The sequence below is a fragment of the Symphodus melops genome, assembly GCF_947650265.1.
Source record: "Symphodus melops genome assembly, chromosome: 18".
Classification (NCBI taxonomy): Eukaryota; Metazoa; Chordata; class Actinopteri; order Labriformes; family Labridae; genus Symphodus; species Symphodus melops.
The window spans coordinates 22644589-22666822 of NC_136708.1; the positions used below are offsets into that span (position 1 = coordinate 22644589).

The 22234-nt window shown below is 48.1% G+C and overlaps 2 protein-coding genes across 6 annotated transcripts; both read left to right on the forward strand.

Moving 5' to 3' along the window:
* Positions 1-802: 802 nt before the first annotated feature.
* epn1b (epsin 1b) lies at positions 803-8788 on the forward strand. Of its 5 annotated transcripts, none has more exons than XM_079367981.1 (11): positions 803-890; positions 1507-1638; positions 1737-1849; positions 2221-2376; positions 2706-2834; positions 3394-3514; positions 3598-3773; positions 4043-5381; positions 6975-7115; positions 7495-7644; positions 8110-8788. In XM_079367981.1, the coding sequence occupies exons 3-11, from the start codon at positions 1781-1783 to the stop codon at positions 8592-8594; spliced, it is 2766 nt and encodes a 921-aa protein (XP_079224107.1). In that variant the 5' UTR covers positions 803-890; positions 1507-1638; positions 1737-1780; the 3' UTR covers positions 8595-8788. The 5 variants fall into 5 exon arrangements, with proteins under 5 accessions (XP_079224107.1, XP_079224108.1, XP_079224109.1 ...); XM_079367982.1 differs by having other exon boundaries at positions 1776-1849; XM_079367983.1 differs by lacking the exon at positions 7495-7644.
* Positions 8789-13097: 4309 nt separating this feature from the next.
* Positions 13098-21503, forward strand: LOC306839668 (germ cell-specific gene 1-like protein). Its single transcript, XM_079368472.1, has 7 exons — positions 13098-13199; positions 14551-15603; positions 17738-17932; positions 19752-19811; positions 19928-20086; positions 20411-20522; positions 20877-21503. Exons 2-7 carry the CDS (start codon positions 15408-15410, stop codon positions 21484-21486), a joined length of 1332 nt encoding a protein of 443 aa, XP_079224598.1. The 5' UTR covers positions 13098-13199; positions 14551-15407; the 3' UTR covers positions 21487-21503.
* Positions 21504-22234: the final 731 nt, after the last annotated feature.

Below are 22234 nucleotides of genomic sequence, written 5' to 3' on the forward strand. Positions count from 1 at the left end.
TTGAAATGTTTGTTGTTTTGTTTATTTTAATATCATATATATATATATATATATATATATATATATATATATATATATATATATATATATATAATATACTCTGTATTCTGTTATTTGTGGCTTTTATTTGATAACGTTTTGTCTGTTTATTCTGCTTCAATGAATTGTATGATTGTAGGAAATATTTGCCTCACAATGTGTACATTTTATAAAGTAGTTAGATTTGACCAATAAATAAAGGGGGCGTGAATCTGGAGGTGCTGAAGCGGAAGCGGAAACCGTGTCGTCGTGTCCAGTGATGGGAATATCGGCTCTTTTCAATGAATCTGCCCATTTAGCTCGACTCAGAAATAATGATTCTGATTCTCAAATTGATTTCAAACCAGTAGTAGCACAATAAAGTAAAGTGAAAAACAAACAAACAACACATCAACAAAAAACAATTAAATCAACAATATTTACAGGAATTCAACATGTCCGAAAAGAAGTAGGATAACGCTTATTTAAACCTTCTCCACGACTTAATCAACACTCCCTTATACACATTTACATATAAACATAGAAAAAGAAAATACTAATGGAAAATAAGTAAATAAAGAAATATAAATCATAAAATATGCACCAGATCTCTGAACTCTGAAATCATTATTGCTGTAAAAAAGCAAAGTAAACTTTTCTAAGTGTTATAAGTCAGCTGATGTTTAATTAAAACATTAAATGATCGATCTTCGTAGCGATATTAAGAACAGGATGAGAAACACCTCTGATTGGTTGTTTTACAGTCTGTGGTTCTGATCCGTTTAAAGGAGTCCGTTCATCCGACTCGTTCTCAAACTTCTCATCAGCAGCTGCTGTCGTCTCTTCGAAGGTTCCTGAAGCTCTTACTCGGGGTTTGTGCTTTTATTTTGAGCTGCAAATATCAGAATTAAATACAAATAATGACACGAGGATGGGGGGTCGATGTTTTGAACCTCGCATCGACATGTGAAGCCGCATTTAAAGCTCTAAACCCGGATGTTTAAACGGGCTCGCGAGCGTTAGCCGGCTAGCTTCTTCTGTCGCTGTCCAAGGTCCTGAAAACACGAACCGTGACTCCTGACAGACTCGAGACTGACAAACACGTCGACCTCCAGGGACCACCGCTCACAGTTAATATAAAGGTGTAATCTAAGTGAGGGGTTCATAGTGTGTTTGTCTCACACAGACCTCACACTGCTGACAGCTAACTAGCTTGTAGCTTAGCTTAGCTCGGATGCTAACTCCGAGAGGATATGTGCAGAGGTCTAATGCCGTATACACCATGTATTTTAATTAAATCCATTCAGGATGTAAAGAGTGTAGTACAATACTGCAGGATGTGTGTGTGTCGCAGTGACACACACACAGCAGCAGGTGCAGACACACCTTCATGTTTATATAATCACCTGCAGCCTGCGGTAGTGTTTCAGTGCCAACCTCATGCCTCAGCTCTTTCTCTCGTTAATGTTTACTTTCTCCTACCTGCAGGTTAGAGATCCGGGTTCTGACATCCTGAGACAAACCAATGCAGTGAGGAGGAAGAGACCGCAGCAGGATGTCCGCTCACTGAGCTCACCTGAAAACAACACACCTTTAACTCCTCAGACAGACTCCAATCAGGTACCGGTCTCTGTGTTTGAGTGTGCTGAAAGCTTGAGAAGGTCTTCTTCTTTTTGTCTGGTTATGCAGCACTATTAATAGTTATTTTTCCATATCAGCTTGTTGGTGGTTTGATACACCGCCTCCTCTGAACGCAGGCACCATGACGTCCTCGATGCTCCGCAGACAGCTGAAGAACCTGGTCCAGAACTACTCTGAGGCCGAGGTCAAGGTAAGAGAAGAAGTTATTAAATCAACTTTCACCACAACTATAATCAGTATTAAACTTATATTTGTCCTCCAGCAGAATGTAAAATGCATTTAAAGGAGCGTGAAGTGTTTAAAATGGCTACTGTAGTCCAAATTCAAAAAATCTGTTTGTGTTTGAAGAGTGCCTCTTTATCTGAGTGTGCATGATGAATACTGAACAGGTCACAGGCCAGGTAGGGTGGTCACACATGTAGTTATTTATTAACGCTAACATGTAAAGAAATAACACTGGACTATCACTGACATGAAACTAGAAGCTTGAAACAAAGCCGTGTTGGTGTTTGGAGGACGCCACTCGACACATTGACACGTCTTGCTTCGTGTCTCTCTTAGGTGAGGGAGGCGACGTCTAACGACCCGTGGGGTCCGTCGAGCTCTCAGATGGCCGACCTCTCAGATCTGACCTACAATGTGGTGGCCTGCAACGAGATCATGACGATGCTCTGGAAGCGACTGAAAGATGACAAAAACTGGAGACACATTCACAAGGTGAGGTGACAAGATGGTCACTGAGCATGTACATCCTTCACCGCCTGACACTCTGCAGAGGGATCCATATAGCACCCAACGCATATCATCATAGCTTGAATTTCCCTCGGGATCAATAAAGTGTCTATCTATCTATCTATCTATCTATCTATCTATCTATCTATCTATCTATCTATCTATCTATCTATCTATCTATCTATCTATCTATCTATCTATCTATCTATCAGAGATAAAATTAGCCGATACTGACAGTCACTGGATACGCTAATATGAGCCGCTGATCGATGGATCTGTCAGGCTCTAATCTTTCCATTGTCCTGCCTTCTCAGTCCCTGACTCTGCTGGAGTACCTGTTAAAGACCGGCGACGATCGTGTGCTTCTGAAAATGAAAGACAACATCTACATCGTCAAAGCCCTCACAGAGTACCGCTTTGTAGAAAAGGACGGCAAAGATCAGGTGATGCATACTTCCTGTTTGTGTCCACAGCGTGCAACCTTTCAGTATCCATTAGAAGTTTATATCTCATGCATTAAAGTTATCCATTAAAGACCATCTTACATCAGTGTTGTTATACGAGGCTAATGTTAAAAACTCTGGAATGAAAAGGGATCATGTGATCCAAAGTCTAAAGATCTTCAACCAGTCCAGGTTCCTTTGGATCAAGCTTCGGACTCTCCGTTTGCTGACGACCCGTGTGTGTGTGTGTGTGTGTGTGTGTGTGTGTGTGTGTGTGTGTGTGTGTGTGTGTGTGTGTGTGTGTGTGTGTGTGTGTGTGTGTGTGTGTGTGTGTGTGTGTGTGTGTGTGTGTGTGACATTTAATTCAGAAGCATTCATGGCTTCACAGAACTTTCCTGCTGGACTCCATCAAAAGTCATCAAGTCATGAAGTCTTTACAAGTTTACGTTCTGTTTGTTCATTTCCCACTTGAAGTTCCTCACGAGGGATCAATAAAGCATTCTCTTATCTTATCATTGTGAGATCTGCAGCAGATTCTAACTTTAGCACTTCGTCGTAGGGGACAAACGTGAGAGAGAAAGCCAAGGTTGTCCTTGTTCTCATGGAGGATGATGACAAACTAAAGGAGGAGAGAGACTTTGCCGTCAAGACCAGAGAGAAGACCTCCAAAGGTTCTGCTGGTGAGCCGACTGCGTCCTGAAGTCTTGATGCTGAACAGCTTACCTTTAACATCCCTTCATTTAAACTGTTCTTCTTTAACTAGCATCATCCACCGATGCCGTCAAGGATCCCAACTACAAGCCGTGCTATGTAGCCGGGACATCGGGGCTCCCATCCTTAGACAACATACCGTCTGTGGCTGACTTGACTGCTTCTTTTGCTGCCCGCAAAGAAGAGCGCCTCAGACAGGAAGAAGAGAAGAAGGAAGCAGAGAGAAGGGTAAATATTAAGCCGCTACGACACTCTGACAAAACTGGATGTGTTATTAGAATCATCACCGTACAGATAAAGTTTCTGGGTTAACATTTATGGATAAGACGAGACTCCGCCATTGGGGGGTAGATTTGGTACGAGCAGTAACTGGGAGCCAGCGGAGTGATGGGCTCTTTTAGGGAGCCACACCGCTGCGGTTTGTGTCATCTCCAGTGCTTGTATGAAGGCCTGCCGGTAGGGATTAATGTTCTTGTTTCACATTTTTCATACTTTAGGCCAAGATGAGTGAAGACGAGCTGAAATGGGAGGACGCAGCCAAAACTGAAGGTGCTAAAGGAGGAGCTGCCTGGGGAGGGGAGAAAGCAGAGGAGGAGGAGGAGGAGGTTAAACAAGACGCGTGGGGAGCCCGCAAAGAACCTAAAGAGGCTGCAGATCCATGGGGCACGCCTGCAAAACCTGACACAACTGACACACCTGCAAGCAGTGATCCCTGGGGGGCTCCAGCCAAAACAGAAGAGGATCCATTTGCAGCCCCAAAAACTGAAGAAGATCCCTTTGCAGCACCAAAAGACGAACCTGATCCGTTTACTGCATCAAAAGATAAACCGGATCCTTTCAGTTCCTCTAATAATGACCCGTTCAACGCTCCAAAAGACGACCCGTTCAACGCTCCAAAAGACGACCCGTTCAACGCTCCAAAAGACGACCCGTTCAACGCTCCAAAAGACGACCCGTTCAACGCTCCAAAAGACGACCCGTTCAACGCTCCAAAAGACGACCCGTTCAACGCCCCAAAAGACGACCCGTTCAACGCTCCAAAAGACGACCCGTTCAACGCTCCAAAAGACGACCCGTTCAACGCTCCAAAAGACGACCCGTTCAACGCCCCAAAAGACGACCCGTTCAACGCCCCAAAAGACGACCTGTTCAACGCCCCAAAAGACGACCCGTTCACGACTTCAACAACTCCTAAAGATGATCCTTTCTCTGCACCAAGTAAGCCCTCCCAAGAAGACCCCTTTACTGCAACAACACCGCCCAAAGAGGATCCGTTTGGAGCACCTAGCACGCCGCCTAAAGAGGATCCGTTTGGAGCACCTAGCACGCCGCCTAAAGAGGATCCGTTTGGAGCACCGAGCACGCCGCCTAAAGACGACCCTTTCACTGCACCAACAACACCACCAAAGGAAGATCCTTTCTCTGCACCAACCAAACAAACAAAAGAGGATCCTTTTGCTTCTCCAACAACCCCACACGAGGAGGATCCTTTCTCGGCATCGTCCAAACCTTCGACGGACGACCCTTTTGCTGCACCATCAGCGCCCTCGAATGAGGACTCGTTTGCAGTGCCACCTCACCAACCAAAAGATGGTGCCTCAGATCCCTTCGGCACCCCTCCGCTGAGCTCACCTCAAGGCAGTGCAGACGCATGGGGAGCCCCTACTAGCCCTCCGGCTGACAGCAGTTCAGATCTTTGGGGGGCACCATCTGCTCCTAATGAAGCTAAGGGTGGAGATCCCTGGGGAGACGGGACTAGCGCCACCTCACCTATTAACAGCTCAGATGCTTTTGGGGATGCATCCAAGCCGGGCGGTGATCCATGGGGCTCGACAGGTAAGAAGCACACAGATCAACACACAGATAACATGAATGGTGAAGAAGGAGATGCAGATATTATCATTAAAGGCTCAGAAAATCCAAATATTACATCCCATATTTGATGGCTGCAGATCTACAACCCTCAGACCCTGTGCGGAAAGCAGACACGGTCTCGGTGCAGGTGGCCTAGCGGTCAGGTCGCATCGCATGTATGGACTCTTTAGTCCACCAAGCGGACTGCCCGGGTTCTGCCCTCTCTCTGGTTTGCTAGATAGATAGATGTGACTAAGAGTAAACATAATTACAGGTTAAACCTGTGCAGTTAGCATTAGCATTAGACTTAAACTTATATAGCATAATGTACATAACCTGTGAAGGAGAGAAAAACATGTGCTGGTTAAAAGAGACCTGTAAACAGTTAAAAAGCCTTAGAAACAAAGTGCTGACCTTCTAGAAACTAGTTCCATGTGCATGTACAGAGGTGTTTGAGGTAGTGCCAGAGGTGTGAGTACAGTCGTTAAACAGTCAATGCAGGAATGCAAATTGGGCCATTAAAGTGCTCAGCAACATAAAGGAGCAGTGATTAGCATTAAGTGTCCAAAACAATAAGGTGAAACCAGGAGTGATTAGGGTGATTATCATTAAAGTACCCAACTATTGAGGAGCAGATTAGCATTAAGTGTCCACTGTCCCGTTCAATAAAGTGCAAAACACATCAGTCTTGAAGCTCGCGCGTTCTCCTCATGTTCACCTTTCATGTCATCAGTCTGTGAAACCTGAAGAGGAGCTTTTTATCTGATACTAGTGTCTGTAAAAACAGTGACTGAGGATTCACTTTGCCCTGATTCATCACATTTTGCATACAGTCTACTGTAACTATAAACATATCACACACATGTCCAATACAGCCGGCACACGCACTGATGACTCAGTGAGAAATAGTCAGAACGCCACAGCCTGCGACAAACACATCTCTCTCTCTCTCTCACTCTCTCTCTCTCTCTCACTCTCTCTGTCTCTCTCTCTGTCTCTCTCTCTGTCTCTCTCTCTCTCTGTGTCTCTCTCTCTCTCTCTCTCTCTCTCTCTCTCTCACTCTCTCACTCTCTCTCTCCTGATCATAATAATCCACCAAAACAAATTCAATCCCCACAATTTAAATCCAGTGAAATATTTAATCCAAACACATTAAATCCATAAAGATCCACATACTGCTTCATAAAACTCTGCTAATCTGACGAACGTTTGGTGACACCTCGTAACAGCCAATGACACGAGGTGCCTCCCCCCCCCGTTCTGGCGGCCATTTGCACGCAACTGTGCAAATGATCTCCTCCAAACGCTTCAATCGATACTGTGGTGCGGTGTCTTCATGCACACACTCACACTGGGGCTCAGGAACACTTCAAGTCTTTGCTGCCTCAACCAACGCTCGCTCCACTCAGCCATGCTAGGAGGTCCAGAGTGCCCCCCCCCCCCTTTCTCTGGGCTTAAAGAGCCTTTTATCAGCGCTCAGGTCAAAGCTAGCATCCGCGATGGTGTGCTGAGGGGGCGACCTGCACATCTGTGAAGGAACCATTAACTCTTTCCGCCTGCTCTGTTCTCTTTTAGCTCCCGTTAGCGCTGATGATGCGTGGGGTGCACCTGCCCCGCCCTCAGACTCGTCCCCATCTAGCGACCCCTTCGGAGACGGGGCGTCTAAAAAAGCGGATCCATGGGGAGCTCCGAGCGATGCGCCGAGCAACGGAACAGGTAGATATGTGATGTGAAAACCTTCCTGTCATCCATCGTTCCTCTCACCTCTCTCTGCACTGACGGATCGGACGCTTGATAACTCAATCATTCTTCTGCTCTTTGTTAACATTTAAGATTATTCTTAACCTAGCGTCTAAGCTAACAATAATGACCTGGAGAATGTCTCTGAACCTCGTCCCCTTCCTTTATGTATGAATATGAGCTTACGTGTGGCTGCTGGCTTCCATTTCACCTCCATCCTCCCTTCACTTTGCAGCTAGCTAACGATCTTAATCGACTAAACCTCTCTTCCGCTTTGCTCTCTCTTTCCTCCCTGACCTGCCCCCCAAACAGAAAACTCCTTTTAGAGTAGAATTGGACCTTTATTTTATTGCAGGAACTCGAGCGGCGCAGGAGAAGGAGTTCTACAGAAAGACCGTTTCATTTCTGGGCACTGCCGGGGCGTCGCTCGTCGACTTGGACGATCTATTTTCCTCTCACCCCAAACCCCTCGTTAACGCGCTCGCCACACAGACGGGCGCCATCGGTAAGGACGGACAGATTGCTCTGTTCTGGGTGAAGGATGCCGTGTTTGAACAGACTCGTTTGTGGGGCGCTTGATTCGAATGGATGCATGATCAACCTCAAAGACTGGGAAAAAAAATCTGCAGTTTCCTGTTGATGTTTCGAACGACGTGCAGCGGACGTCTTCGGTGCACACACAGATATTAATCAGGATGTTTGTTTGGAAAACTTCATTGTCATTCTGTGTTTAGCCACACCCACCCTCCTCAGCTGTGGTCTCTCTGTAGTGTATAGATGTGGTGTGTGTGTGTGTGTGTGTGAGCATTAGTGCAGTTTAGTGAAGTGTGTATTAACCAGCAGATATTCAACCTTCTCCCCCCTCTCTCTGCTTTGGTGCATTTTCTCTCTGCTGGACTGCTTCAAACTGTAAATCCCGCCTCCTTCCCCTCATCCCTCCGTCATCCTGTCACTCCTCCTGATTTCCCAGGCGCGTTCAAAGCCCGGGCTGTGACCCGCGGCCCTGTGGTCGGCTCAGGTTCTGCTGCTGCGGGGGCGTCCCTTCACCATAGTCCACTCACTTCCACTTTGGCTCCTGCTCTTGCAGCAGCTTCTCCTTCACGTGACACTCCACGAGTTCAGCCCCCGTCCCAAACCACGGGATGGTCTCATTCAGGCTTCAGTATGGCTCAGGCGAGTCAGCTGACTCCAACGTCTTTAGGAACTGGGGTGGTGCAATCCGCTTCAGGAGGAGGGAATCCACAAAGGGGACTAAAGATGAACCCAGACTGCAGGGGGGCGGGGGCGATGATACAGGCTGCCTCGTCAGACCCTCTCTTTTGGGCTAAAGGTACGGATCAGTCCGGTGTCTTTGGAGGTCCGTTTGGAGGGGGTGGAGTCTCAGTGCAGCAGCAGAGGATCCCGGGAGGCGGGACGGGGGAGGCCAACCAAAACCATAATCCATTCCTGATCTGAAAACCTTCAGACTCCTCATTACACACCTTTAGCCTTCGTACTCGTGTACCTTCCAGTCGGCCGTGAGTTTTCCTCGTTCATGTTTATAAAGAAACTCATATTAACAACGCAGCGATGGACGTGCAGACCATACATGCAAATATTGATTTGGTGAATTCGACCAGGTCTTGTATTAAAAACTTTTCTCTAAGCCACATTTACCTGAAAGGTCCAAATTAACATGAAATTAACAACTCTGAGTGTCTTTAAATCAGATGAACTATCGAGCATCAACCTCCAGTCTTGAAAAATGAAGTTTAACCTCCTGCAGTTCCTGGAGTGTCCACTAGAGGCTGGTTGCAGTACCTGGAGTGTCCACTAGAGGCTGGCTGCAGTTCCTGGAGTGTCCACTAGAGGCTGGCTGCAGTACCTGGAGTGACCACTAGAGGCTGGCTGCAGTTCCTGGAGTGTCCACTAGAGGCTGGCTGCAGTACCTGGAGTGTCCACTAGAGGCTGGCTGCAGCAGCACAGGAAGTCACATACACACCCATTCAAACAGCCTGTTTTTACAGCAGACATGAACATGTTTACAGCCTGCTTCAAAAAACCAAATAGGTGTGATTAGCTCATGTCTCCATCCACACACACTGTACGGGGGGAATGTTTTGATGACTCAGCAGTTTTGATTGGATGAAGGATCAGAGTTATTCACAATAAGGCGTGTAGCTGTCACACATTCTTCCTTTACTCTTCTCCTCTCGTTTATTGCTGCAGACGTCTCGGCCCTTCGTTGGTGACCTCAGGCGGGGGGGGGGAGAGGGGGGGGGGGTCTCAGGAGGAGAGATTCACCAACATGAAACAGGAAGTCAGACAGTTCATTGTGCTCAGAGAGAGAGAGCGTGTGTGTGTGAAGAGTTCCTGTGTGTGTGTGTGTGTGTCTGTGTGTGAAGAGTTCCTGTGTGTGTGTGTGTGTGTGTGTGTGTTTGTACAAGCAGGAGTGTGTGTGTGTGTGTGTGTGCAGTATATATATATATATATGGTTCTGATGTAAATAGTGGAAGTATTCACAGATTAACCTTCAAATATTCTGTATAGTCTTACAATCATGAGTAACGATTGATGTATTTATTGATTGATTATTTATTGATACAACAATGCAGCAGCAGTGAGCCCCAACCAAGACTGCTTAGGTCACGGAGAGGTCACCTGGTCGAGTTGATCACAGACGTCACGTGTCTCGACCACGGAGAGGTCACCTGGTCGAGTTGATCAGAGACGTCACGTGTCTCGACCACGGAGAGGTCACCAGGTCGAGTTGATCACAGACGTCACGTGTCTCGACCACGGAGAGGTCACCTGGTTGAGTTGATCAGAGACGTCACGTGTCTCGACCACGGAGAGGTCACCTGGTTGAGTTGATCAGAGACGTCACGTGTCTCGACCACGGAGAGGTCACCAGGTCGAGTTGATCACAGACGTCACGTGTCTCGACCACGGAGAGGTCACCTGGTTGAGTTGATCACAGACGTCACGTGTCTCGACCACGGAGAGGTCACCTGGTCGAGTTGATCACAGACGTCACGTGTCTCGACCACGGAGAGGTCACCTGGTTGAGTTGATCAGAGACGTCACGTGTCTCGACCACGGAGAGGTCACCTGGTGGCGTCGACCTCAGACGTGTTGTTTGATTGGCTCTGTTTAAAAAAACAAACTGCATTTTAAATCAACTCAGTAACCGATCGTGGCTTCTTTTTTGTTCTTTCCGTTCTTTGTTCGGATAGATGATTGATTCGGTGATTGATTGATCATGTCTGTCCTGGATCTCCTCACACGCTGCTGATGCTGCAACCACAAAATTAAAGAAGCCGAACACATCTCTCCGACGTGCATGCTCCGATCCTCTCTGTAGAAGTCAACATGAGTCCATCTTCCTGCTCCGACGCCTCACACACACACACACACACACACACACACACACACACACACACACACACACACACACACACACACACCTACACCTGCACGGAGCTTGGACCCTTTGGTTCAGACGTCAGTGAGCGTGGAGGGATCCACCTGGTAGCTGTTTGTGTTTCAGGAGTCTGTGTGTGTGTGTGTGTGTGTTTGAAGAGGAACTTAAAGAGTCCAGGACACGATGGGATGACGTTCATTGATTTTGCCGTGTATCCAGATCTAAAGCTGTGTTGTAAAATGTGACGGTATATTTGAGAAATAAAACGATGTAACAGAGTTTATTGGGAGTCCACTTCTTTAAAATCACATCTTGGTGTTTGTTCAGATCGTCCTCGTGTCACCAGCAGAGGCGTGTCTCTCCGTGAGGCTGCCCAGCTGGACGAGCTGCCCAATGACAGCTGGCTCCAGGTCATGGGGGGACGGTGGGACGTATTCATGCTGTGTGTGGTTTCCTTAAAGCTGAGGGACAAAGACATGTGCACCTTCACTCCTCTGAATCTCTGTAACTGTGGCTGAACGCTGATAAATACACGTGAAGAAGCTGCCTGGTGTCGCCACAAGAGGGCGATAAAGACACAAACATGTCGACGCCCAGTCGCTCCACATGAACCTGAAACCGTCTCCTGCTTGTTGGTGACAGAGACACGTTTAGTCCTGATGAAGAGAAGGAGTCGCCTGAATCTTACAGACAGTACACATGATCCGTCAGAGTGAGGGAGCGGCCCCTGCCAGGCGCTCCTGAGCCTGAGTGCCTTGCTCAAGGGTCTGTTCCACCTCCACGGGCCCTGCTGTCATTGGACGAGAGGCGGGGTCACACGCTGGACTGTTCACCAGCCAATCACAGGGCTGACATGTTCAACGATTAATTATTATACAGATAGATGAGCACTACTCATTGACTGAAGTGCACATGGAAGGAGACATCCCATAATATGAAGTGAAGCTGTCGCTGCTCTGAAAGCAGGATCTTTATCCAAACACTCCGCCTCCTTTTGTTCATTCACGCTCTGCTGGAAGCTGTCGGATTGACTCGTGAGCCTCCTCATTCATGCACACACACACACACACACACACACACACAGCTTAGAGTCTAAAAACAGAGGTGGGGACATTGAGGATTTGACAGCGTGTGTTACATTGGGACACCAGAGTTAGATTACTGAAGTCCTCGTGTTGCCTTTTGGGGTTTTTTCCAAACAGAGGACAAGTCTTTAAAGGTCTCTGAACCTGCTGCTGAGCTGAGCTGGGTCAGACTGTGGTTAGTTACTCATAGTACATGAAGCTTCACAGATAGTGACATGCAGTAAGAGAGAGAGAGAGGGAGAGAGAGGGGAGAGAGAGGGGGGAGAGAGGGAGAGAGAGAGAGAGGGAGACAGAGAGAGAGAGAGGGGAGAGAGGGAGAGAGAGAGAGAGAGAGAGAGAGAGAGGGGAGAGAGAGAGAGGGAGAGAGAGAGAGAGAGGGGAGAGAGAGAGACAGAGACAGAGAGAGAGAGAGAGAGAGAGGGAGACAGAGAGAGAGAGAGAGGGAGAGAGAGAGAGAGAGGGGGGAGAGAGAGAGACAGAGAGAGAGAGAGAGAGGGAGACAGAGAGAGAGAGAGGGAGAGAGAGAGAGAGAGAGGGGAGAGAGAGAGAGGGAGAGAGAGCGTGAGAGGGGAGAAAGAGACAGAGAGAGGGGGAGAGAGAGAGAGGGAGAGAGAGAGAGAGAGAGGGGAGAGAGAGAGAGAGGGAGAGAGAGAGAGAGCGAGAGAGGGGAGAGAGAGAGAGACAGAGAGGGAGAGAGACAGAGAGAGAGACAGAGAGAGAGAGGGGAGAGAGAGGGAGACAGAGAGAGAGAGAGAGAGGAGCTCAAGGTGCCAGTTTCCCCCAGAAGTTCAAAAAAAAATTTAAGCCTATTCCTAAAGTGTCTGCCTCCCTGATTGGTCGATTCAAAGGGGAGGGGCCTAATACCTGGAGGCTCTATCTAGAGGCTGCAGGTAACCTTCTGTGAACCAAGTTTCCTTTTAGGCATCAAACCCCTCCTCTAAGTAGAAGGTCATGTGTTCTACACTCAGAGCAGCGTTACAGCACGCTAAGCTGCTCGCTCTTTGACGCTCTTTCATGTGTTTTTAGGACGCCTTGCATGGCGGTGATGAAGAATCCAACACGTCTTCCATCACTGTTCAAAGTGGGGAAAAGATAGAAAGCTATCTGAAGCTTTTCAATCCCAGATCCAAGCTGATAGCTTTCCAGTCATTGATGGGATTTTCCTAAAGCCAGCAGCTGTACGTATGTATAATGTACAGCTGGACTGCAGTGTGTTAAGAAGCACTTTAAAGACGAGCACAATGAGACTCAATCTGAGCCGCTCCATACCATCCTGTGTAAGTAATCAGTTTAGGTCCAGAGGTCAGGAGGGTTATGAGAGCGGAGGAGAGATGAAGGAAACAGAGAGAGAGAGAGAGAGCTGACACGGTATAGGGACCAAAGGGGAGGGAAGGAACAGATGGACTTGTGGGGATTAGAGGGAAATCTGGGTGGGTTTCTGATGGAAGCTCACCCAAGACGGAGGAGGGAGCGCAGCAGAGGGGAGGTGAAGAAATCTGCTGCCCTGCTCGAGGAGCGCTGAAGGAACGCCGAGGAGGAGGAGGGTCTCTCCACCCGGGGGTCTCAGACGTGGTGAGTGAAACCGATTTTTGATTTTTTTTTCCAAATGGAGGGTAAGCTCATGAAAAGTGGAGCGTGAGCAGCAGCTGGATGTTTGGTGTTTAATCACAAGGGAAAAGATTGGAGTGAAACATGATGAGATGATGCGGTCAGGCTGTGTGAATGTGAGCCAGCTCACCTGACGCGTCCTTCATCAGGTGTGTTTGAGGGCCGCAGAGCTGTCCCAGGTGTTTACAGGTGTTTACAGCTGCAGGTGTTTGCTTCTTGTTTCTGTCGTCTGCACACTTCGCACGCTCGGCAGCATCTATGATCCATGAGAGAACCAATCACAACACTTCAGTCCCTCTGCAGTGTGAGAGTTTTACGTCTCACTGACTTCCTCTAAAACTCTAAAGCATCAAACCCTCAACCCGACTAAAAACAAGCAAATGTTCCTTCAAACATCGACTGACTGATGAGAAGCGTCTCTGTCGTTCTCTCTTAAATTCAAAGGAGATCATTTTCATTCATCCCTGAGGATAAATTCACACACACACACACACACACACACACACACACGCTCATGCAGGGAGGGAGAGAAGTCAGGGTGTCTGAGCTGCACACATAATAGTGCTGAACTGTAGGGGGTTCTGTGCCTTGCTCCAGGACACTTCGGCAGTAATCAGGAGGTAAGCTGGCACCTCTGCAGCAGCTCGGTGTGACGTCAGTGTCTCTCACCTTCTGGACTCCCAGAACGTCCTCCTGAGGATTCGGACTCGCAGCTCGCTCCCTCTCTGTGGAGCCTCCGAGCTGCGAGTTCACGTGAGGATGTGTTGAAGGAGCCGATGCTGTTTTTGTTGCACTGCATTAAAACGTACAGGAAGTCAACCTGCGGCGTGTGGACAGGTGTGGAGACGTGAAGGTCAAAGAGGACAATCACTCTGATTGATTAGATGTGTAAAATGATTGGATGGACGAAGTTAATCTCAGACGCCCGGCTGATCTGGGACAGGAAGCGACTGTTCATCAATAAATGGCTCACCTGTGAGAATCCTTTCAGTCTCACGGACACGCTGCTGGCTCCGACACGGACAGCGTGTCACACACGAGAGCAGAGACTCAGGTCGAACGCCATCAAACACGTCTGTCAGTTAGAAAAGATTTATTAGAATCATTTTACTGTGACGCTCAGTGGCACAGAAACTCCTGAACTCCGACCCTACAGTTCAAGCAGAGCACATGGCGACCCCTCAGCTGTCTGTAAGGAGGCGCCCTCTGTTCATGCTTCAGTTTCAAACATGCCGGCTGCTTTAGTTTTCAGACTTCATTGTCCCTACATTTCTAAATCCAGATGTTTGTTTCAATCTCTGTTCTTTACTTTCAGGTGCTCGTCCAGACAAAGACATCATGAGAGTCATTCTGCATTAATCTGATCCGCAGCACCCTGCAAGATTAACACAGATTACTCAACCCGGAGGTACGGCTGCTGAGACACCGGACTAATCACTCCTTCCCGGGCTCAATCCCCCCCCCCCCTCCCTCCCCGAGAGGTGGAGGAACAGGTTGAAGAGCGGGACGTGCCCTGAGAGCGGGACTGATTAGTTTCAAAATCCGCAGGATAAGATTTAGACGTTGATCTTCATCCGAGAGCGAAGAGGTCAGAGACGTGATGGCGGCGGAGACGTAGGGTGAGGCGGGCGCTCGGTGGGAAGACATGTGTGGAGTCAAACATCTCGCCTGGCTCGTGCCCTAACATCGAGAAGAGAGAGAGGGAGGTCCTGAATTCAAAGCGGAACATTTTGATTGACTGAATCTGGAGCAGGAGGAGCACTTGGAGTTCCATCCTGTAACCTCTGGCCTTCACATCTGTTTCCTTCTCTTTCACAGTCACAGTGATTAAATCCAAGCACTTCATCTTTCTCCACTGCACTGCCCTCTGACCTCTGCTCATCCACTCCCCTCCTTCCTCGATGCCGGCTCGCCCTCCATCTCTGCACTCGGCCTCTTTGCAGATTGCCCTCTAACCTTCGTTCCACTTCTCCACATCCCTAATCCACGTCTTTCTCTCTTTTTTCTCCCTCCCATTCTCAATGAATCAATTGCATCACCAAATTTCCAAATTTCATCACGGCTTGTCGGGTCTCCTCACTCCTCTGATCCTGATCCAGCAGCAGACCCTTCCAGGCACTTGGAAGGCGTTTTGATTTGGTCAGAAGTGTGTTAAACTTCTGAGAAGCCGCCATGCTGGAGAACATGTCCAAACGTAACCGCTCCCTGCTGTCCTTATTCCTCACCTCTCTGGCGCTCACCCTCTCCGTCTTGGCTTTCTGCACTTCTTACTGGTGCGTCGGGACACACAAGGTGGTGAAGCCTCTTTGCCTGTCACCTGTGAAGATGAAGAACTGCGGGCAGAACAACAGCCAGCCGTACACCACAGGTGAGCATGAGAATACTGACAGCAGGCCGGAGGTTTGTTCCTAAATCACAAATGTAAAAAAAACATAACAGGGGACTTTAAAGGAGCAGTCTGTAGCTCCGCCCCCTAGTGTTTAAAATGAGTACTGCAGTCTGAACTCTAATCATCACAGAGAGCTGTCTCCCCCCTCCTCTCACACAGGTCAGCATGTGGTGGACACTGTAGCTTCAGTGTTTAGCCAGCTCTGCATGTGGTGGACACTGTAGCTTCAGTGTTTAGCCAGCTCTGCATGTAGAGACACTGTAGCTTCAGTGTTTAGCCAGCTCTGCATGTAGAGACACTGTAGCTTCAGTGTTTAGCCAGCTCTGCATGTAGAGACACTGTAGCTTCAGTGTTTAGCCAGCTCTGCATGTGGTGGGCACTGTAGCTTCAGTGTTTAGCCAGCTCTGCATGTGGTGGACACTGTAGCTTCAGTGTTTAGCCAGCTCTGCATGTGGTGGACACTGTAGCTTCAGTGTTTAGCCAGCTCTGCATGTAGAGACACTGTAGCTTCAGTGTTTAGCCAGCTCTGCATGTAGAGACACTGTAGCTTCAGTGTTTAGCCAGCTCTGCATGTAGAGACACTGTAGCTTCAGTGTTTAGCCAGCTCTGCATGTGGTGGGCACTGTAGCTTCAGTGTTTAGCCAGCTCTGCATGTGGTGGACACTGTAGCTTCAGTGTTTAGCCAGCTCTGCATGTGGTGGACACTGTAGCTTCAGTGTTTAGCCAGCTCTGCATGTGGTGGACACTGTAGCTTCAGTGTTTAGCCAGCTCTGCATGTGGTGGACACTGTAGCTTCAGTGTTTAGCCAGCTCTGCATGGGTCTGTAAAGCTTTCTGCGTTCTAACCTCTCTCCATGTTTCATCTCCAACATTGATCCTAGTTTGAGCAGCTTTCTGCTGCTGGAGCTTATTAGAAACATGCAGAGGCTTTTTAGCTCGGGTACAATCACTTCTATCTGAAGCAGTTCCACTGCCCGCTTCCATCGCTGCAACACCTGTTCATCTGATAACTGCTCTCATATCTGGCAAACCCCCCCCCCTCCCCAGCATGCATACGACGGATAGGATGCGTGGGAAGTCGTGGTCATGGATGTAAAGATATCAAGGACAGCTGAGGTGTTTAAAGCAGAAGAAAGTGATCCCTGAAGAACTCTCCGAATCAAAGATCTTTTTCAATTCTGTCAGAACTCTGATTAAAAAAACACAAATCTGTGTGTCTGTCGACCTGCGTCACCTCGACTGAACAGCACGCTGCATGACATCATCACCATTATGTTTTGTTTTACCAAGAGTTCAGACAACCACACACACACACACACACACACACACACACACACAGAGAAGTTGCAGATGGGAAATGTGATAAATCTGAGCTGCATCCTGCAACCTTTTTTTTTTGGACCCAGTGTTTTGACCCTGATTGGAGGAATTGAACCCTGTAAAGTCTCCTCCTGTGGTGAAATGACAGATGGATTTTCATCATATGAAAGAGAGACTTTCACATCGCACATGATGTTTCCTCTGACGTAAACATCTGTTGAGAACAAACGTTTTAAATGACTGTTTCCAAAAATACCTCGGACTCAATCCAGCGCAGGATTTGATGGCGTCTGCAATATTGTTCTTGCATTCCAAGTTTAAGTATTTCTCTCCCAACTTGTCTTGGAGAGATTCACGTAATCCCGGCTTTGTTGCTAATCTCAGAACTTTGCATCTGCAGCTGCATGTTATCTGGATTCTGTGACCCGCGTTCTGCACTAAGCCTATTTGTTTCTATGTTGTTTTCAATTTTCACTGCATAGAAAAGGACAGATTACCTAAAGAAGTGTGTGAGGGGCCGGGGCGGCGTCACACGCTTTGTCACAGGAGAGGCACTTCAGACTTCACGTCAGTCGGGTTTTATGAGGACTGTGTTTTTTGATCCTCCTCTGCCTGCACCTCTTGATCTTTAGACCACCTTATTATTCTGCTTCCTGTTTCCTCTCTTCTTTGACTCATTTCCTCGTCAGATATCAAACGTCCCCCCCCCCTCGTTGTTATCCGTGTCCTGCCCTCTTTCCCTCTCTCTCTTCTTATTTCATTCTTGACTCTCTGCGTGTTTTCTGTCCTTCCAGAGGCCCCCACCCCGGACCCGAGGAACCCGCCCTCCAACGTGACGCTCTCCCCGCAGCAGAAGGAGGAGCTGGCACGGATAAGGAAGAAGCAGATGGCCAACGCCGTGCACTACATCTGGGAGACTGGCGAGGACAAATACATGCTGCGCTACTTCCACACCGGCTTCTGGCTGTCCTGCGAGAAGCACAATGAAGGTTGGTGACAGGAGAACATTGTTTTCTCTCAGAGGTTCATTGTTGAAAAAAACTTAAAACTTCAGATCAATAACTAAACCTGTTCAAAAACAGCAGTGACTGGAGTCGACTCTCACCAAACCTCCTTCAGTCACTTCTGTGTCAAGTGTGTCACAATGTCTGCACCATCACTCATGATGCAACACAAGCCACACCTACATCCTACACTCTGCATCCTGAACCCTGCATCCTGAACCCTACATCCTACATCCTGAACCCTACATCCTGCACCCTGCATCCTACATCCTGCACCCTGCATCCTGAACCCTGCATCCTACACCCTACATCCTGCACCCTGCATCCTACATCCTGCACCCTGTATCCTGAACCCTACATCCTACACTCTGCATCCTGAACCCTGCATCCTGAACCCTACATCCTGCACCCTGCATCCTGAACCCTACATCCTGCACCCTGCATTCTGAACCCTGCATCCTGAACCCTACATCCTGAACCCTGCATCCTGAACCCTGCATCCTACATCCTACACCCTGCATCCTGAACCCTACATCCTACATCCTGCACCCTGCATCCTGAACCCTGCATCCTGCATCCTGAACCCTACATCCTACACCCTGCATTGTGAACCCTACATCCTACATCCTGCACCCTGCATCCTAAACCCAACAGGATGTAGGGTTTCCTGCACCCTACATCCTGCATCCTGAACCCTACATCCTGCACCCTGCATCCTGAACCCTACATCCTGCACCCTGCATCCTAAACCCAACAGGATGTAGGGTTTCCTGCACCCTACATCCTGCATCCTGAACCCTACATCCTGCACCCTGCATCCTGAACCCTACATCCTACACCGTGCATCCTGAACCCTACATCCTGCACCCTGCATCCTGAACCCTACATCCTACACCCTGCACCCTGAACCCTACATTCTACATCCTGCACCCTGCATCCTGAACCCTACATCCTGCACCCTGCATCCTGAACCCTACATCCTACACCCTGCACCCTGAACCCTACATTCTACATCCTGCACCCTGCTTCCTGAACCCTGAACCCTTTGAGGCCGCTCTGTTCGTTGGTCAACTTTGACCCAGCGTTTTAAATCAATCCTCCCACACAGCTGCTGAACGCAGCTCTTCTTAATACTTTTTTAGGATTTAAAATAATCAGCACAAGTTCTCAGAAATCACAACAGAGTGATTAATATCACCCAGCTGGAGTAAAAAAAATTGATTCATGGGTTTTATTTTGACTTAAGCAACAGGGAGGAATTTACTCTTTGCTTTATTTCTATTTCTTTTTATTATTTTATGGGTTTTTTTCACCAGAAATATTCAACATCCATTCAAAGGACCAACAGGAGTTATACAAACAGATACAAATGAAACACACACTGTGTGGGTGGTTGTGGTGAATGTGTAATATTCCCTGTAGTCGACGGATTGTTGTCATAGAGACGGACGGACGAGGAACGCTTTTCTTCTCAGCGCACAAACACTTCATGCAAACACTCGCACAGCCGGCGCTCTTCTGCTTTTTTATGACTCATTTGTATCTGAACATTTTAACAAAAGTTACCGTTAGAAATTATAAATAAATCAGGACCCAGTGGAGATCACCATAGCGTATATTTTACATCACTTTCAAAACGCTTTATTTGTCCCCAAAGATGTTTCACAAGCTGTCCAGTCATCCGACAGCTCGAAGATCATTCCTTATTGATGTTTGACACAAATATGAAATAAATATTCCACAGATGAATCCTGAGAAACAGGATTTCTTCTTCATGTGAACTGTGTTGGGACTTTTCTTCCAGGTCATGATCAGGAAGAAAAGTGTCGCAGCTTCATCGAGCTGACCCCGGGAGAGACACAAGGTCAGTTTTGTACAACATAAAGCTTTTCCTTCTCTCGTTTCCATGACAACTGATGAACATTTACTCCCAAACTTCAGCCAAACCGCTGGTTATGTGAATGTGTGGCGTGCTTCCAGGTGTCCTCTGGCTGTCGGTCATCAGTGAGTTCATGTACATCAGTCTTCTGGCGATGGGCTTCCTGCTGATGTGGGTGGAAGCGATCTGCCTCTGTGCTAAGAGGGAGATGAACGCCCTCAAGATCAACGCCTATGCTGCCATGTGCACCGTCCTCTCGGGTAAGGACTTTAAACAGCCTGTACATGTCAGCAAACAGCAGCTGGAGACGGGTGACATGACTGAGAACCAGGTCTGAATTTTGCATGTAGCCTTTTAGAAACGTTTTAAATCACATTAAACACAGAAAGCACATTCATGGGTCGACTGCAGGTGAGGAGTTGGTTCAGGTTTCAGGATATTACTTCTGCTTTAGTTTATTCTTCATCAGGTTGATTCTTACTTACTTCACGATGGCCACATTTGTTCTTTTGTGTGACTCCTTGATACTGATCATTTTCCTTTTTGTGTTTGTTTGTTTGTCTCATATTTGCTCTCTCTACCAGGTCTGATGGGGATGATGGCCCACATGATGTACACCACGGTTTTTCAGATGACTGTTAGCATCGGGCCCAAAGACTGGAGGCCACAAAGCTGGGACTACGGGTGGTCTTTTGCGTGAGTTTGGTTCAACGTTAACATTACTAACTGCAGCATCCTCCTGCGGTTTATAAAAAGCAAAGAACATGTCACTGGGAAAGGAAACTTACAACGTGAATATGAGCCGTTAACCGCTAGTAAAAATGCTATTAGCTTCTGGACTAACAGACGGCTATGAGCTTGGTGTAAGACTGACTAGAGCTAGCATGCCCATCACTTGGTAGCATGTTAGCTTAAACACTTTGATAGTTTACCACTTAGCCCTGCATTTAATCGCCAAATATTCTGAAATGATGCAAAGATGGACTTTTATGTGCCGCTAGCTGAGATGTGTTCAGATGAATCAATTCCTTCTTTTCCTGTTCTCACCAGCATGGCGTGGCTGTCGTTCAGCTGCTGCATGGCCGCCGCTGTTGCAACACTCAACTCCTACACCAAGACCCTCATTGAGATGAAGCATCGCGCCCGTATGAGGCTGGAGGAGGCCCGTTCTGCTGCCCGCGCCCCCTCATATGAGGAGGTGGTTCGTGGCAGCAGTGGAGGGGTTTACTCCGTCAGTCAGCTGATACAGCTCGGCCAGCAGGGGGTGCTCATAGACCCTCTTTGGCCCAGAGGAGTGGGACCAGCGGTTGGACCTCTGGCGTGTGGCGCTGGGGCACTGCTCGTTGGCGGAGGAGGACTTGGAGTTGATGGGATGGGAGCTGATTGCGTTGGAATGGGAATGGGGGGAATGATGACCGTAGGCGGGAAGGTTGTTGGAGGAAATGGAGTTAGCATGGGAGCTGTGGGAGGAGTTGAGGGAATGGGATTTGGTGTAGTGGGACCAATGGGAGGAATGGGGATCGGGGGAGGAAGGCTGGTGGACCACCACGGTGTAGTTGTGGTTGAGGGATGTGGCATTGAAGGATGTGAAGACTGTGAACGGGAGATGGATGAGATGGACTACGCTCTGCAGGACGAGCGAGAGGGGGAGCTCTGCTAAGACTTTGGACTGTGATGAACATCTCATCAGCAAGTGTCTCTAGAAATGTGTTTATGCACATTCAACTGCTGATTGTATAAAGCAGCACTCTTTGAGCTCTTGACCACTAGGGGGCCCAAGTGCTGAGACTCTAACCATGAGGACAATATGCACCTGAAGAACCAAAGCCAGAAGCTAAAAGAGGCTAAAGGCTGCAGAGAGTCATATCAGCACAAGTCAAGACTTACCTCGTCCCTGACACATTGTCCAGTGTTCCCAGATGTATATTAGGATCTCTCTAGAATGTTTGGAAGTACTCCCATAAGTTCATGGGAGAAGCAGAGGCCCATTCACAGCTCCATCCAGATGTCATGGCGTGTTTGTAACGGCGAGGTCAGACATGAAGTGTCTCAGACGCCACTCCTGGGACGCCTCACGACCTCCCGACAGAAAGTCTGGCATGTTTGATTTTATTTGTCTGCCTTCTACGCTGCGCTCTCTTATGTCAGTGGCGTTAACTAATAACAGCACAGAGCACTGCTCGTGTAAACAATATGGCGTAGTGAAAGAGGAATGATGTAAGTCGTGCGAGGAAAGGGTCGTTGAGCTCTGGCAACAACATCTCTTTAAAAATGTGTCGTCGAGGACTTCATGAGACGCCATTGTTTGTTCCCAGCCTTCTTTGGGTGTCTTCTAGCCCCGCCCCTCCTCCTTCCAACGTCATCACACCACTTGTCATGTTGAGTCGGGTCCCACTGTGTACTCTGTC

Excerpts from the sequence above, each read along its gene's own strand:
- LOC306839668 (XM_079368472.1), top strand. The coding sequence starts at position 15,408 with ATGCTGGAGAACATGTCCAAACGTAACCGCTCCCTGCTGTCCTTATTC. Across the intron at positions 19,812-19,927 it reads GACCCCGGGAGAGACACAAG|GTGTCCTCTGGCTGTCGGTC; the intron begins GTCAGTTTTGTA and ends GCGTGCTTCCAG. Across the intron at positions 20,523-20,876 it reads GACTACGGGTGGTCTTTTGC|CATGGCGTGGCTGTCGTTCA; the intron begins GTGAGTTTGGTT and ends TGTTCTCACCAG.
- epn1b (XM_079367981.1), top strand. The coding sequence starts at position 1,781 with ATGACGTCCTCGATGCTCCGCAGACAGCTGAAGAACCTGGTCCAGAAC. Across the intron at positions 2,835-3,393 it reads AAAAGGACGGCAAAGATCAG|GGGACAAACGTGAGAGAGAA; the intron begins GTGATGCATACT and ends ACTTCGTCGTAG. Across the intron at positions 3,515-3,597 it reads GACCTCCAAAGGTTCTGCTG|CATCATCCACCGATGCCGTC; the intron begins GTGAGCCGACTG and ends TTCTTTAACTAG.